This window comes from Zophobas morio, unplaced genomic scaffold (assembly GCF_036711695.1).
Source record: "Zophobas morio isolate AGI-343-1 ecotype UQ-CSIRO unplaced genomic scaffold, CSIRO_AGI_Zmor_V1 ptg000040l, whole genome shotgun sequence".
Taxonomy (NCBI): domain Eukaryota; kingdom Metazoa; phylum Arthropoda; class Insecta; order Coleoptera; family Tenebrionidae; genus Zophobas; species Zophobas morio.
The window spans coordinates 737,987-756,173 of NW_026972145.1; the positions used below are offsets into that span (position 1 = coordinate 737,987).

Below are 18,187 nucleotides of genomic sequence, written 5' to 3' on the forward strand. Positions count from 1 at the left end.
TCTAAAATTATCTTGACAGAACTTTCCTAGCCCCTCGAGTGTAGTCAACCAAATCCAGTTTTTTAGATAAATTCTAAAATTATAAATATTTGAAATTTAATTTTTTATGATGACCCTTAAAAGTTAAAATAAAGAGGTGTGGACTTTTAAAGTACAGGTAAAAAAGCATGCTGTAGCTGTGTTTCAAGTGAGTTTTACACAATAAAATTTTGTGATTATTAATTTTTTGATAAGAATAAGAAGAACGGCAAAAAAGCTATAAAAATGAGTAAAAAATCAACAAAAACCCATTAAAAAAATGAGAAAAACGCCATTAAAAAAGGTGACTGAAAAAGGACAAATAAAGAGGACGAAATAACGTCACAAAGGTGACAAAAAGTGCCGAGAAAAACGTACAAAGTTTAACGAAAAAAGAAAAAAGCTACGAAACCAGAGAACAGAAACCAATGAAAAAATGCCACAAGAAAGCGACGAAAAAGAGGTCAAAAAATGCCACTAGTGCACAGAAAAGGCGAAAACATTGGACGAAAGAATTCATTAAAAAATGGCGCCAAAAAAGTCACAAAAAAAGTCCCAAACAAACAAGATAAAAAAGTCCAAAAATGGATCAAAAACCACACAAAAAATGCAACAGAAGAAAACGTAGAAAATGTAGAAAATTTAACAAAAAAAAAAAACACGAAAAAATAGGTAAATAGAAAACAAAAGATTGATGCGGAAAAAAGAGGTCAAGAACCCGTTAAAAATACGAGTAAACGAAGAGAGCAAAAAAGCGACAAAAAGACTACAAAAACAAAAAAAGGTAAAAGAAACGGAACAAAGAAGTTTACAAAAACCTTAAAAAGACTACAAAAAGTGCAAAAAATAAAACAGATAAAAAGTTCAGAAAACTCGAAAGCAGAGGTCCAAAAATTTATAAAAATGCAAAAGAAGGGTTATGATTATGACAAAAAGTGACTTAAAAAGGAGATCAAAAATGACACAAAAATTACGAATGAAAGAAGGGAGTCAAAAAGAACACGACACAAAAAGGTCAAAGGAAACGCCACAAAAAATAACAGAAAAAGTCCACAAGAAGAGTTTTTGGAGTTTTGGACTCTGGAGTTTTTAGAATCTTTAGAATCTTTAGGATCGTTAGAACTTTTAGAGTCTTTAGAATCTTTAGGGTCGTTAGAGTCTTTTGAGTCTTTGGAACCTTGGCAGTCTTTACAGTTTTTTCAGTCTTTAAAGTCTTTAGAGTTTTGGAGTTTTTAGTGTCTTTAGGGTTTTTGGAGTATTTGGACTCTTTAGAGTCGTTAGAGTCTTTAGAATCCTTAGAATTTTTAGAGTCTCTAGATTCTTTGTGAACTTTGCAGTTTTTCGCAGTTTTTAGAGTCTTTAGATGTTTAGAGTCTTTAGAGCCTTTAGAGTTTTGGAGTCTTTACAGATTTTAGAGCCGTTAGAGTCTTGGAGTTCTTAGATTCTTTAGTCTGTAGAGTCTTCAGAGCCCTTAGGGTCTTAGAGTTTTGGAGTCCTTAGAATCTTTAGAGGCTTTAGAGTATTTGGAGTCTTTGCCGTTTATTGCAGTCTTTGGAATCCTTGGAATTTTTGGAGTCTGTAGAATCTTTTGAGTTTTGGAGCTTTTAGTGTCTTTAGGGTTTTGGGAGTATTTTGACTCTTTAGAGTCGTTAGAGTCTTTAGAATCCTTAGAATTTTTAGAGTCTTTGGAATCTTTGGAAACTTTGCAGTCTTTGCAGTTTTTCGCAATCTTTGGAGTCTTTAGATCTTTGGAGTCTTTGGAGTCTTTGCAGTTTATTGCAGTCTGTGGAATCTTTGTAGTTTTTGGAGTCTGTAGTATCTTTTAGAGCCTTTAGTGTTTTGAGTTTTGGAGTTTTTAGTACCTTGAGGGTTTTTGGAGTATTTGGACTCTTTAGAGTCGTTAGAGTCTTTAGAATCCTTAGAATTTTAAGAGTCTTTGGAATCTTTGGGAACTTTGCAGTTTTTGCAGTTTTTCGCAGTTTTTGGAGCCTTTAGATCTTTAGAATCTTTAGAGCCTTTAGAGTTTTGAAGTCTTTACAGATTTTAGAGCCGTTAGAGTCTTTAGAATCTTTAGAGTCTTTAGAGTCTTTAGAGTCTTTAGAGCCTTTAGGGATCTAGAGTTTTGGAGTCTTTACAGATTTTAGAGCCGCTAGAGTCTTCAGAATCTTTAGAGTCTTTAGAGCCTTTAGGGATTTAGAGTTTTGGAGTCCTTAGAATCTTTAGAGTCTTTAGAGTATTTGTAATCTTTGCAGTTTATTGCAGTCTTTGGAGTCTTTAGATCTTTAGAATCTTTAGAGCCTTTAGAGTTTTGGAGTCTTTACAGATTTTAGAGCCGTTAGATTCTTATAGTCCTTAGAATCTTTAGAGTCTTTAGAGTATTTGTAATCTTTGCAGTTTATTGCAGTCTTTGGAGTCTTGAGATCTTTAGAATCTTTAGAGCCTTTAGAGTTTTGGAGTCTACAGGTTTTAGAACCGTTAGGGTCTTAGAGTTCTTAAAATCTTTAGAGTCTTTAGAGTATTTGGAGTCTTTGCAGTTTATTGCAGTCTTTGGAATCTTTGGAATTTTTGGAGCCCGTAGAATCTTTTAGAGTCTTTAGTCTTTTGAGCCTTGGAGTTTTTAGTGTCTTTACGGTTTTTGGGGTATTTGGACTCTCTAGAGTCGTTAGAGTCTTTAGAATCCTTAGAATTTTTAGAGTCTTTGGAATCTTTGGAAACTTTGCAGTCTTTGCAGTTTTTCGCAATCTTTGGAGTCTTTAGATCTTTGGAGTCTTTAGAGCCTTTAGAGTTTTGGAGTCTTTACAGATTTTAGAGCCGTTAGAGTCTTTAGAATATTTAGAGTCTTTGGAGCCTTTAGGGTCTTAGAGTTTTGGAGTCCTTAGAATCTTTAGAGTATTTGTAATCTTTGCAGTTTATTGCACTCTTTGGAGTCTTTAGATCTTTAGAATCTTTAGAGTTTTGGAATCTTTACAGATTTTAGAGCCGTTAGAGTCTTGGAGTTCTTAGAATCTTTAGAGTCTTTAGAGTATTTGGCGTTTTTGCAGTTTATTGCAGTCTTTGGAATCTTTGGAATTTTTGGAGTCTGTAGAATCTTTTGGAGCCTTTAGTCTTTTGAGTTTTGGAGTTTTTAGTGTCTTTAGGCTTTTTGGGGTATTTGGACTCTTTAGAGTCGTTAGAGTCTTTAGAATCCTTAGAATTTTTAGAGTCTCTAGAATCTTTGGGACCTTTGCAGGCTTTGCAGTTTTTCGCAATCTTTGGAGTCTTTAGACCCTTTAGAGTTTTGGAGTCTTTACAGATTTTATAGCCGTTAGAGTCTTAGAGTTCTTAGAATCTTTAGAGTCTTTAGAGCCTTTAGGGTCTTAGAGTTTTGGAGTCCTTAGAATCTTTAGAGTCTTTGGAGTATTTGGAGTCTTTGCAGTTTATTGCAGTCTTTAGAATCTTTGGAATTTTTGGATTCTGTAGAATCTTTTAGAGCCTTTAGTGTTTTGAGTTTTGGAGTTTTTAGTGTCTTTAGGGGTCTTTGGAATCTTTACGGTTTTTCGCAGTCTTTGGAGTCTTTAGATCTTTAGAGTCTTTAGAGCCTTTGGAGTTTTGTAGTTTTGTGCACCTTCAGAGTCTTTAGAGTTTTTAGAGCCGTTAGTGTTTAGGGCCCTTAGAATCTTTAGTCTGTAGACTCTTTGGAGTCTTTGGACTCTTTAGAATCTTTAGAATATTTAGTTACTCTATGGACTGTTTGCAGTCTTTGGATTTTTGGAGTTTTTACAGTCTTTACAATCATTAGAGTCTTTAAAGTATTTAGAGTATTTGGAGTCTTTGCAGTCTTCGCAGTTTTTTGCAGTCTTTGGAGTCTTTAGAATGTTTAGAGTTTTTAGAGCCTTTACAGTCTCTTGAGTTTTGGAGTTTTTAGGGTCTTGGGAGTCTTTGGAGTTTTGGAGTCTCTAGAGTTATTAGAGTCATTAGACTCTTTAAAGTTCTTAGAATTTTAGAGTGTTTGGAGTCTTTGAAATCTACGGAGTTTTTGGATTTTTTAGAATCTTTAAAACTGGTCTTTACTAACAGTCTTTGGGGTCTTTGGAGTCTTTGGAGTTTTGGAGTGTTTAGAGTCTTTAGATTCTTTTGAGTTTTGGAATTTTCAGTGTCTTTAGGGTCTGAAGTCTTTAGAGTCTTTAGAGTATTTAGAGTCTTTGAATTGTTTGCCGTCTTCGGAGTCTTTACACAGTTTTACGGAGTTTTCAGAATCTTTAGTCTTTAAAATATTTAGAGTCTGCAGTTTTTTGCAGTCTTTGGAGTCTTTGTAATTTTTCGAGTCTTTAGAATCTTTATAGTTTTTAGAGCCTTTACAGTCTATTGAGATTTTGAGTTTTTAATGTCTTTAGAGTCTTTAGTGTCTTTGGAGTCTTTGAAGTCTTTAAAGTCTTTAGTTAGAGTTTTTGGAGTCTTTGGAGTTTTGGAGTCTTTAGTAAAGTTTTTAGGCATTAAAGTCTTTAAAGTCCTTAGAATCTTTGGAGTCTTTGAAATCTATAAAGTGCTTGCAGTCTTTGGAGCCTTTAAGGCCTTCAGACTCTTTAGAGCCTTTAAGGACTTTAGAGGCTTTAACGTTTTTCCAATCTTTGGAAAGTTTGGACACTTTAGAATTACGAGAATTCCATAATGTTTAGAACTAAGTACCTATTTAGAATTTTAGGTGTATCACAATTTTCAATTTCTAATGTATAGAATTTATAAGGACTTTAGTATGTCTGGAGCCTTTAAAATCATTGAAAGTTTTGGAATTTTTGATTATTTCTAACTTTTGAAATCTCTTGTTCTCTAGTATCTCTAGATCCTTTAGAACAACTGGAAGAAAAAGTGACAAAAAGTCCCAAAAAAGGAGCAAAAATACTATAGAAAAAATACAACAAAGAAAGGGGACTACAAAAAAAGTTCAAAAACAATCTTCAAGAAAAAAAAAACTTCTCAAAAAATACGAAAACAGAAAAAAAAAATCATCGCGAAAAAGATATCAAAACTTAATAAAAAAAGCTACAAAAATTCAAGAAACACCCTACAAAAGCCGCCGAAAACAAAGGACAAAAAACCTCAGTTTGCAAAAAAACATTACAAAAAGACAGGACATAAAATTCAATTAAAAAAAAGTGAGGGTAAAACGGAGGACAAAAAAGGCCAAAGAACAAAGAAGGTTCATAACAGTTATACAAAATTTGGTAACAATCAATGCAGTAGTTTCGGAGATTATCTCACTAACAAAAATCGACAGACGGCGTACGGACAGACACACAGACAGACAGACGGAATCGGGAGGCCGTTCTTTCAGACTCCTTCCTTACGCTCGGAAAGCAAAAAATTTAAGAAATTTAAAATCGGGTGTTTTGAAAAAAACTATTCTTTAATTATACAGATTTTGCACAAAATAGCAATGCAGTTACAGGCTTGACCCAAGATAAACAGTTAACTTTCAAGCTGATTTTTTAAAGATTTGATTTTGGAGTGACCCACTTCAAAACCGACTTGACTAACTCACAAAAAAAATCAACAAGTTTTAAGAAGTTTCTACATGAAATAATCTGTGTCAAAAGAAATTATTCGTCTTTTTTAATATCCTGAACTGTCAATAAAGCGACGATGCACGATTCAAGCGACTTTAAATTGTTGCGCAGAAACAAATTTTTTCTTTTATTCAAAGAAACGGTGAAAATAAGCCCAGATTATCGATTCTGAGAAGCTTTTCGTTGGAAATTACCCACTTTAGACCGACTTGACTTATTAAAAAATGTGTACATAAATGGTGGAGGCGCCGGGATAATAATTAATTTAGCAAATGTTTCCTTCGAGAAATTTTAAGGAATTTTATCGTGAAATAATTTGCTTTGGAAGGAATGTTTCTTTTTTTTAATACCTTGAAGACTGAAAAAACAAACAACACGGTTTTCGTCTTTATTTAAAGAGATTAAGAAATTAAAATGAAAAAAATATTGGGAGACAAAGAGTGACAATAAGAAACCTTTACGTGAAATCGGATATTTCGGAGGGAATCATTTTATTCTTCGATTATCTTGAATCTGAACGGGACAACAATACAATATTATAGGCTTGAACTGAAATAAATGGCCAATTTTTGAACGTATTTGCACGTCGGCAATTTTGTTGATTTTGTTGCTTAATTAGATAAAATACACAATTTTAAAATCCATTTTTAATGACGCCGCTGTTTCCAGTGTTAAATCAGGCCGTTTTTGAATCCACGAGTCGCAATATCGCGATAATTCCAACATTAATTGGTCACCAGTTAAACAGAGCAAATTAATCTCGTGGATTCGCATATCCATTCACAACCACCGCCCACTCCACAACTATGCCGCCCCCAAGCAAATACATAACATTACGGTGCGAAATTTGATCATCCCCTTCCATTCCAGACCAAAGTTATGCTAATTTCAAATCCACCACTTTCGTCGAATTTACATAATTTTTACATTTTTATTTGAGGCGTACTCGGCTCTTCGAATTCGACAAAAACGCCAAATGAATCAAATTTCAACCCCCCTGAAACCGCCCCAGACTTAAATATGTATACAACAGACAGCCACTTGGAATCCAAGGTGCGATGTCTCGCTAAAAATAATTTTCGATTACGCCTTCTAAAATTTTTATTCGCGTCGCGTGCGACTTTTCCTCTCCATTTTTCTCGCCGTCCGTACAACACAAATCAACAATTACGGCACGAACGTTTCGTCCTTGGCCCACTAGTGCACCTCTTCAATATTAAATCGGGCGAAATCGAGGTGCTTTTTCACCGCCTCCGCCGGATTATTCCGCTCGAGCTTTATTATTCAAGCTCGGCCCACGGAGGACCTCCAGGAAATTAATTCGCGCAAAAAGTGTTTGCGATGTTGTTGATCGAAATCGCAATAAAATGCGCACTTTTTCAGCGAGGACGATTTTTTTTTGCGACGGGGGAGATTAATTTGTTCGTTTAGTCGTCGTCCCTTGCAGGCCCGGCCTAATCACGTTTTAAATTAAAACATCGCACTTCCCACCCTCTCGGTCGCATTCGGCTTTTCCCTCGGTTAATAAGATGTATGTATGCGGGGATTTTCCGCCGGGAAAGCCGACAGATGCAACATGTAGGATTCGTTTCGTAGAATTTTCGCGTGAGAAACAAAGGGAGAAATGGTGCATCTGGGGCTCGGCGGCCAGTACGTGGCCGAGGGCGGCAAGGCCTTCCCCTCCAGTCCTGAGGATGTCATCGTCGAAACGAAGAAAGTCGTAAGTTTGTTTGTGTTTGTGTGTTTAGTTGTAGAGGTTTTGAGGCACTTTGTTATTAAATGATGTATTGGAGTGAACATTTTTTGGTGAAATCAGTTTATGTCAACGAAAAAATGTATTTCTGAATATTTTTTCAAATTCGTAAATGTTTTTGGCGCTAAATTAATTACAGAAGGAAAAATCAGAATGCGCAGCGAGCACCTGAGAAGCTAAATTATTAAGAAAAAATTTGTTTTTGAAATATCTCGCTACGCTCGCATTTGAGACGTTACTCAGATGGCGTGGTGTAATAGTGAGACATTCTGATTGGCCGAAGGTGCATACGTCATCATCGGCGCCCATCTGTTGCTTTGTGACACTATAATTTAATATGAAACTTCTACTAAAAATCTTTTTTTTATTACTGAAAATTCGTGGCGTTTTTTCGTTTCGGTTATGAGGAAGGATTCGATTATGATCATCTCGTGTGACAATAAAAGTCGCTAGGCATATTAATTCTAAGGGTATTATATTATGTGATTATCGATATTTTTCTACAAATAAACATGTTTTTTTTTGTGAAAAGAAGACCGTGTATATTAAGAAAAAAATATATAAAATATAAGCCCACCCTATCTCTATTCTGATGAATTTTTCATTTCCTGGAATCTAAAATTTCCAAATATTTTTCAGAAAATCGTAGTCCCCATTTTCCACTAAGAAATTATAATGTGAAAGATATTCTTAAATAACTGTGTTATTCAAAAACTATATGTGTTAAGTAAATAACAAAATAAAAAGTAAGCCCCACTTATACCCGCCCTGATGTCAATTGTCATGAATTTTTTATTCGTTGTCTCACCGAGGGGCGGGCATATTTGCAAAATCGATATTTCCCTAAAAACATTTACCATTTTAAACATGTTTTACGTTTCTTGTTATGAAAAGAAGAATACGTATGTTAAGAAGTATATATGAAATATAAGCCCCTCCCACCCGCCCTACCTCAAATGTGATGATTTTTTTTATTCCTTGTGAGCCTCGGTGGAGGCGGAGCTTAATTGCAATTCTCATTTTTTTGAGAAATTACAACGTGAAACATGTTCTTAAGTTCAAAGAAAACTATAATGTCTTAAGTAAAAAACGAAGCGAAAGATTAAGCCCCACCCACCCGCCCCTATTTCACTTGTAATGAATTTCTTATTCTATGTTTTGTTTCTTGTTGTGAAAATAGGGCTAAGTGTATTAAGAAAAATATATATAAATTTTAAGCCCCGCCCTCCCACCCTATCTCAATTCTGATGAGTTTTTCATTTGCTGGAGTCTAAAATTTCCAAATATTTTTCAGAAATTCGTTGTCCCCATTTTCCTCTAAGAAATTATAATGTGAAGCATGTTGTTAAATAACTGTGTTATTGAAAGAAAAATATATGATAAGTAAAAAACAAAAAAAAAGTAAGCCCCACTTATACCCGCCCTGATTTTAATTGTCATGAATTTTTCATTCGTTGTCTCACCGAGGGGCGGGGCATATTTGCAAAATCGACATTTCCCTACAAACATTTACTATCTTAAACATGTTTTACGTTTCTTGTTATGAAAAGAAGAATACGTATGTTAACAAGAAGTATATACAAAATATAAGCCCCTCCCACCCGCCCTACCTCAATTGTGATGATTTTTTTATTCCTTGTGAGCCTCCGTGGAGGCGTAGCTTAATTGCAATTCTCATTTTTTTGAGAAATTACATCGTGAAACATCTTCTTAAGTTCAAAGAAAACTATAATGTCTTAAGTAAAAAACGAAGCGAAAGATTAAGCCCCACCCACCCGCCCCTACCTCACTTGTGATGAATTTTTTATTCTATGTTTTGTTTTTTGTTGTGAAAAGAGGACCATGCATATTATGAAAAATATATATAAAATATAAGCCCCGCCCACCCACCCTATCTCAATTCTGATGAATTTTTCATTTGCTGGAATCTAAAATTTCCAAAAATTTTTCAGAAAATCGTAGTCCCCATTTTCCACTAAGAAATTATAATGTGAAACATATTCTTAAATAACTGTGTTGTTCAAAGAAAACTATATGTGTTAAGTAAAAAACAAGAAAAAAGTAAGCCCCACTTATACCCGCCCTGATTTCAATTGTCATGAATTTTTCATTCGTTGTCTCACCGAGGGGCGGGGCATATTTGCAAAATCGATATTATCCTACAAACATCTACCATTTTAAACATGTTTTACGTTTCTTATTATGAAAACACGAATACGTATGTTAAGAAAAAGTATATATAAAATATAAGCCCCTCCCACCCGCCCTACCTCAATTGTGATGATTTTTTTTTATTCCTTGTGATGCTCGGTGGAGGCGGAGCTTAATTGCAATTCTCATTTTTTTGAGAAATTACAACGTGAAACATGTTCTTAAGTTCAAAGAAAACTATAATGTCTTAAGTAAAAAACGAAGCGAAAGATTAAGCCCCACCCACCCGCCCCTATCTCACTTGTGATGAATTTTTTATTCTATGTTTTGTTTTTTGTTGTGAAAAGAGGACCATGCATATTAAGAAAAATATACATAAAATATAAGCCCCGCCCACCCACCCTATCTCAATTCTGACGAATTTTTCATTAGCTGGAATCTAAAATTTCCAAAAATTTTTCAGAAAATCGTAGTCCCGATTTTCCTCTAAGAAATTATAATGTGAAGCATATTTTTAAATAACTATGTTGTTCAAAGAAAACTATATGTGTTAAGTAATATGCAAAAAAAAGTAAGTCCCACTCATACCCGCCCTGATTTCAATTGTCATGAATTTTTCATTTGTTGTCTCACTGAGGGGCGGGGCATATTTGCAAAATCGATATTTCCCTAAAAACATTTACCATTTTAAACATGTTTTACGTTTCTTTTATGAAAAGAAGAATTCGTATGTTAAGAAGTATATATGAAATATAAGCCCCTCCCACCCGCCCTACCTCAATTGTGATGATTTTTTTTATTCCTTGTGAGCCTCGGTGGAGGCGGAGCTTAATTGCAATTCTTATTTTTTTGAGAAATAACAACGTGGAACATGTTCTTAAGTTCAAAGAAAACTATAATGTCTTAAGTAAAAAACGAAGCGAAAGATTAAGCCCCACCCACCCGCCCCTATCCCACTTGTGATGAATTTTTTATTCTATGTTTTGTTTTTTGTTTTGAAAAGAGGACCATGTATATTAAGAAAAATATATATAAAATATAAGCCCCGCCCACCCACTTTATCTCAATTCTGATAAATTTTTCATTTGCTGGAATCTAAACTTTCAAAAAATTTTTCAGAAAATCGTAGTCCCAATTTTCCTCTAAGAAATTATAATGTGAAGCATATTCTTAAATAACTGTGTTGTTCAAAGAAAACTATGTGTGTTAAATAAAAAACAAAAAAAAAGTACGCCCCACTTATACCCGCCCTGATTTCAATTGTCATGAATTTTTCATTCGTTGTCTCACCGAGGGGCGGGGCATATTTGCAAAATCGATATTTCCCTACAAACATTTACCATTTTAAACATGTTTTTCGTTTCTTGTTATGAAAAGAAGAATACGTATGTTAAGAAAAAGTATATATAAAATATAAGCCCCTCCCACCCGCCCTACCTCAATTGTGATGATTTTTTTTTATTCCTTGTGAGCCTCGGTGGAGGCGGAGCTTAATTGCAATTCTCATTTTTTTGAGAAATTACAACGTGGAACATGTTCTTAAGTTCAAAGAAAACTATAATGTCTTAAGTAAAAAACGAAGCGAAAGATTAAGCCCCACCCACCCGCCCCTACCTCACTTGTGATGAATTTTTTATTCTATGTTTTGTTTTTTGTTGTGAAAAGAGGACCATGCATATTATGAAAAATATATATAAAATATAAGCCCCGCCCACCCACCCTATCTCAATTCTGATGAATTTTTCATTTGCTGGAATCTAAAATTTCCAAAAATTTTTCAGAAAATCGTAGTCCCGATTTTCCTCTAAGAAATTATAATGTGAAGCATATTTTTAAATAACTGTGTTGTTCAAAGAAAACTATATGTGTTAAGTAATATGCAAAAAAAAGTAAGTCCCACTCATACCCGCCCTGATTTCAATTGTCATGAATTTTTCATTTGTTGTCTCACTGAGGGGCGGGGCATATTTGCAAAATCGATATTTCCCTAAGAACATTTACCATTTTAAACACGTTTTACGTTTCTTTTATGAAAAGAAGAATACGTATGTTAAGAAGTATATATGAAATATAAGCCCCTCCCACCCGCCCTACCTCAATTGTGATGATTTTTTTTATTCCTTGTGAGCCTCGGTGGAGGCGGAGCTTAATTGCAATTCTCATTTTTTTGAGAAATAACAACATGGAACATGTTCTTAAGTTCAAAGAAAACTATAATGTCTTAAGTAAAAAACGAAGCGAAAGATTAAGCCCCACCCACCGCCCCTATTTCACTTGTAATGAATTTCTTATTCTATGTTTTGTTTCTTGTTGTGAAAATATGACTAAGTGTATTAAGAAAAATATATATAAATTATAAGCCCCGCCCTCCCACCCTATCTCAATTCTGATGAGTTTTTCATTTGCTGGAATCTAAAATTTCCAAATATGTTTCAGAAATTCGTTGTCCCCATTTTCCTCTAAGAAATTATAATGTGAAGCATGTTGTTAAATAATTGTGTTATTCAAAGAAAAATATATGATAAGTAAAAAACAAAAAAATAAGTAAGCCCCACTTATACCCGCCTTGATTTTAATTGTCATGAATTTTTCATTCGTTGTCTCACCGAGGGGCGGGGCATATTTGCAAAATCGATATTTCCCTACAAACATTTACCATCTTAAACATGTTTTACGTTTCTTGTTATGAAAAGAAGAATACGTATGTTAACAAGAAGTATATACAAAATATAAGCCCCTCCCACCCGCCCCTTTCTCACTTGTGATGAATTTTTTATTCTATGTTTTGTTTTTTGTTGTGAAAAGAGGACCATGCATATTAAGAAAAATATATATAAAATATAAGCCCCGCCCACCCACCCTATCTCAATTCTGATGAATTTTTCATTTGCTGGAATTTAAAATTTTCAAAAATTTTTCAGAAAATCGTAGTCCCCATTTTCCACTAAGAACTTATAATGTGAAACATATTCTTAAATAACTGTGTTGTTCAAAGAAAACTATATGTGTTAAGTAAAAAACAAGAAAAAAGTAAGCCCCACTTATACCCGCCCTGATTTCAATTGTCATGAATTTTTCATTCGTTGTCTCACCAAGGGGTGGGGCATATTTGCAAAATCGATATTTCCCTACAAACATTTACCATTTTAAACATGTTTTACGTTTCTTGTTATGAAAAGAAGAATACGTATGTTAAGAAAAAGTATATATAAAATATAAGCCCCTCCCACCCGCCCTATCTCAATTGTGATGATTTTTTTTTTATTCCTTGCGATCCCCGGTGGAGGCGGAGCTTAATTGCAATTCTCATTTTTTTGAGAAATTACAACGTGAAACATGTTCTTAAGTTCAAAGAAAACCATAATGTCTAAAGTAAAAAACAAAGCGAAAGATTAAGCCCCACCCACCCGCCCCTATCTCACTTGTGATGAATTTTTTATTCTATGTTTTGTTTTTTGTTGTGAAAAGAGAACCATGTATATTAAGAAAAATATATATAAAATATAAGCCCCGCCCACCCACCCTATCTCAATTCTGATGAATTTTTCATTTGCTGGAATCTAAAATTTCCAAAAATTTTTCAGAAAATCGTAGTCCCCATTTTCCACTAAGAAATTATAATGTGAAACATATTCTTAAATAACTGTGTTGTTCAAAGAAAACTATATGTGTTAAGTAAAAAACAAGAAAAAAGTAAGCCCCACTTATACCCGCCCTGATTTCAATTGTCATGAATTTTTCATTCGTTGTCTCACCGAGGGGCGGGGCATATTTGCAAAATCGATATTTCCCTACAAACATTTACCATCTTAAACATGTTTTACGTTTCTTGTTATGAAAAGAAGAATACGTACGTTAAGAAAAAGTGTATATTAAATATAAGCCCCTCCTACCCGCCCTACCTCAATTGTGATGATTTTTTTTTATTCCTTGTGATCCTCGGTGGAGGCGGAGCTTAATTGCAATTCTCATTTTTTTGAGAAATTACAACGTGGAAAATGTTCTTAAGTTCAAAGGAAACAATAATGTCTTAAGTAAAAAACGAAGCGAAAGATTAAGCCCCACCCACCCGCCCCTTTCTCACTTGTGATGAATTTTTTATTCTATGTTTTGTTTTTTGTTGTGGAAAGAGGACCATGCATATTAAGAAAAATATATATAAAATATAAGCCCCGCCCACCCACCCTATCTCAATTCTGATGAATTTTTCATTTGCTGGAATTTAAAATTTCTAAAAATTTTTCAGAAAATCGTAGTCCCCATTTTCCTCTAAGAAATTATAATGTGAAGCATATTCTTAAATAATTGTGTTGTTCAAAGAAAACTATATGTGTTAAGTAAAAAACAAAAAAAGTAAGCTCCACTTATACCCGCCCTGATTTTAATTGTCATGAATTTTTCATTCGTTGTCTCACGGAGGGGCGGGGCATATTTGCAAAATCGATATTTCCCTACAAACATTTACCATTTTAAACATGTTTTACGTTTCTTGTTATGAAAAGAAGAATACGTATGTTAAGAAAAAGTATATATAAAATATAAGCCCCTCCCACCCGCCCTACCTCAATTGTGATGATTTTTTTATTCCTTGTGAGTCTCGGCGGAGGCGGAGCTTAATTGCAATTCTCATTTTTTTGAGAATCATATTTCTCTACAAAAATGAGCCACAAAATAGAGTTGAAAATCTTCATAATTGTGATAGGGCGGATGGGTGGGGCTTACATTTTACTCTTTTTTTTTAATATACATATATGAAACATGTTTTTAAGTATTGTGTTGTTTAAAAGAAAAGTGTATATTTATGTATTAAGAAAGAAAATAAAAATAAAAATAAAATATAAGCCCTGCCCACCCGCCCTTTCTCAATTGTGATGAATTGTTTATTAGTTGTTGGACCGAGAGCCGGAGCATAGTTGCAAAATCGATATTTCTCTCCAAACATTTACTTACCATTTTAAACATGTTTTGTTTCGCGTTGTGAAAAGAGGACTACATATTAAGGAAAAAATATATAAAATATAAGCCCCATCCAGTCGCTCTATTACAATTGTAATGATTTTTTTTTATTCGTCGTGAACCACTGGGCGGAGTTTAATTGCAATCCCCATTTTTCTGCAAGTAATAACATGTTCTTAAATAATTCTGTTAACAAAGGAAACTACATGTATTAAGTAAAAAAGACAGCCAAATATTAAGCCCCACCCATCAGCTTCGATGTCAATTAAGATGAATTTTTCATTCGTTATCAGAACGGAGGGCGGGGCTTAATTGCAAAATCGACATTTCTCTGCAAAAACGTACCATTTTAAACATGTTTTAAGGATTTCATTATGAATAGAAAAACGAATATTAAGAAAAAAAGGGAAGAATGTAAGCCACGCCCATCCGCTCTATCGCAGTTTGTTATTCGTTGTCGGACCTAGAGGCGGAGCACAATTACAAAATTGATATTTCTCTAGGAACATTTACAGTTTTAAATATATTTTGTTCCTTGTTGTGAAAACAGGACTATGTATATTTTATAAAATATAAATGAAATATAAGCCCCGCCCACCCACCCTTTCTCAATTGTGATAAATGTTTCATTCGTTGTCGGACCGAGGGGCGGAGCGTAACTGCAAAATCCATATTTCTTCACAAAAATGAGCGAGAAAATGGGTTAAAAATTCTTAAACAATTTTCCGGAAAATTAGAAAATTCTAGTTACTAATCTGAAGCAGTTGTCACTATGGCGCTCCTAATTAATAGGAAGAACGGATTCAAAATTTCAAACAATCGGGAAAATACGAATAAAAAATTTTGGAAAAGTATCTGGAAAATCCTCTGAACTAATTATAACTTTTGAAGAGACGAGAAAAAACCGTTTTCCGGAAATTCTTCTAGACTAATTTACTTGTTTATGGGTTGCCCGTGATCTGAGATTTAATGTACCTAATTATGGCCAATAAAATTTGATGTGGTCCTAACAGAAAAAAACAGTCGAATATTCAAAGGTTAAACTGGCATTAAAGCTCCAAATTGGCAGAAGTTACGTGCTGATAAAAGAGAAATAGATCGCTCGACTAACCTGAAAGTATTGAGGTTAATTATCCTTCTCCTTAACCTAACCGGTAAAGGATTGTGTTAGTCCTTCACCTAGTTCCACATGTTAGGGATAAACGTAAAAAGCTAGGTGGTTCATTTAGGTAAACCTGTTATTGTATCAAATGTATATACAGTTAAAACAGGTGTTTAGCGCACATCGATACCTTCACAAATAAACCCGCTATTGCTTGTAAACCAAACCTCGAGCGCTTTCTCGTAAACCCCCACGTCCCACAAGTGTGCGAGCTTTAAAATGCTTTACGTGTTGAAAACTTTCATGTGGGTGTCAGGACTTTATACTCTCGTCTCTCACCCGCGAGCAATTTCCTAGTTTACGTAAACCGCCTTGTAACAGCGCTCGGAACAAAAATAAGCTTCTTATCAAGCTCGCCATCACGCATCTATTTTTCTAAAACTTCCCGGACCGAGCATATTACTTACAATCACTCGGGTATAAAGCGCCCGCTTTATTCTCCCCATTATTCGCCCTTATTACTCCGTATAAAAAGCTCCTGAATATTCAAACCCTCTCATTACACGAAATCCCTCCCTCTCGTAAAAAATCAATTTCCTCCATTCACTCTCTACATAACTTATCGAGATGAAGCAATTCAAGCCGATTACCACCCCCCACCCCCATGCCATTACATATTCATGAAAATACGAAACACGACACGCATATCGCATTCAAGGATCCGGAGCTTTCGTCTCGGCGAAACGCCTTTTGCTCACTTAGAAGCGAATAAATTAACATGTATATCTAAATTATTGGAAAGTTGGGGGGAGATGGTGAGTGAGTGGAATCGGATTGAATTGCGTTGTTTATGACTTTTAGTACACCTACGTTGCTTAATTTAAAAAATAAAATTTCCAGTGCCTTTGAATTCTTTTTATTTAATTTAAAAACGTTTCAGAGTTGTTTAAAAAACACTTGGCTTTTTGTGACATTAAAATGAATGAATGAAAGATTTTTAAATATAGTATCCCGGCGCCTCCACCATATTTTGTACAATTTTAAATATATGGAGTAGATTTAAACTAAGGTTATTCCAGTGAAAAATCTGTCAGGGTCACGAATCTACCCTCGCTTTCGTCGTTTATTTACAAATAAAGGAGAAAAACGGGTAAAAATGAGATAATTACTCTTGAGTAAACCTTGCTACTTTGTTCCGACATCAATATAATTAAGGAGATTCATACCTTCTGCCAAAACAGATTCGTTTACACAGAAATTGCTTCAAAATCGTGAGATACTTTTTAATTTACTACGTTTACGAAAATTCTTAAACGGATCAAATCAATCTTAATATATTTAAAGGAGAGAAACTTAAATAAATTCTTTGCCCGGCGCCTCCACCAATTTTTGCGATTTCCCGATTTTTATTTCTTTTTTGATTTTTTTATGTCAATTTATCCATATTTTAATTTTGGATTTGAATTTTAGATTTTTCGATTTTTAAAATTTTTGATTTACGGTTTTTCAATTTTGCGATTTTTTATTTTTTCGATTTTTCGCTCCACTTTCTATCAGAGCAGATAATATGGGTAACTGAAATGGAGGCGGGGTGGGTGGGCGGGGCTAAGTTTAACTTTTTCCTTTATAGGCAAGCAATAGCCCCGCCCATCCGCCTCCTCTTCATTTTTGGATTTTTAGTTTTTCTGGATTTTTCACTTTTAGTTTACAATTTTTCAAAATTTCAGTTTGAATAAATGTTGTTGTTTTTTATAAGAATTTTAAAAATACTAAATTCTAAAACCTAAACAACGAAAAATCTCTCAATTGAAAAATCTAAAGGTTTAAAAATTGAAAAATCCAAAAATTGAGATGTCAAAAAATTGAAAAACCGATAATTCCAACATCAAAAGATTAAAAATTGAATTATAAAAAATCGAGAAACTAAAAAATAAAAATATACAAAACGAAAAACTGAGAAATGAAGAAAAGAAAAGTCAAAAAATGGGAAACTTGACAAATTGAAACAAAAAGCTGGCAATTCGAAAAATTGCAAAACAAAAATCGAAAAATGGGATATTTGAAAAAATCGGAAAAGTTGTAAAATTCAGAAATCGTAAAATTGAAAAACTAAAAAACCAGTTTAAAAACTATAGAAATTGAAGAAACGAAAGTTTAACAAATCGAAAAATTATTATATTTAAACGCAATATTACTAATGCTCCTCCCACTTGTACAAGCTCCACTTTAATCAATCATTTCATTGGCTGGGAAACAGGGGCGGGGTTTACAATTGTACCTCATTCTGTCAATTTTATGCAATTTTTAAACATTTCGATGGAAACGCTGACGGCAGTCGTTTTTCGAATAAATATCAAAATTTTATTTAAAAAAATGTAGTTATAAATTCTATTATTTGTTAATATAAAATCTAACTTTCGTCGCGGAGCCAATAAAATGAGTCGTCAAAACGGAGTAGGGGTGGGCGGGCGGGGCTATGTTTAACATTTTTCTGCAGAGTCTTGTATAGGTAAGCAATAGCCCCACCCATGCGCCTCCTCTTCATTCTAGTGACTACTCTTAATCCTGTTAATGACAACTTTATTATTTTATCAGAATCTTTTTTAATTATATCATTTTTGTATTTTTAGTTTTTTTTTGGAATTTTCACTTTTAGTTTACAAT

At 34.0% G+C, this 18,187-nt stretch overlaps 1 protein-coding gene across 4 annotated transcripts in view; it reads left to right on the forward strand.

Annotated features, from left to right (window-relative positions):
- The window catches only part of LOC135140472 (synaptotagmin-7), a 905,289-nt gene that overhangs the window by 283,746 nt on the left and 603,356 nt on the right, over positions 1-18,187 (forward strand). For 3 of the 4 annotated variants that reach the window (XM_064071032.1, XM_064071033.1, XM_064071034.1), the window contains exon 2: positions 7,158-7,281. The exons of the other annotated variant lie outside the window; for it this stretch is intronic. In XM_064071032.1, the coding sequence (XP_063927102.1) occupies positions 7,186-7,281 (96 nt within the window). In that variant the 5' untranslated portion in view covers positions 7,158-7,185. The remainder of the gene's footprint in view (positions 1-7,157; positions 7,282-18,187) is intronic. 4 annotated transcript variants of the gene reach the window in all.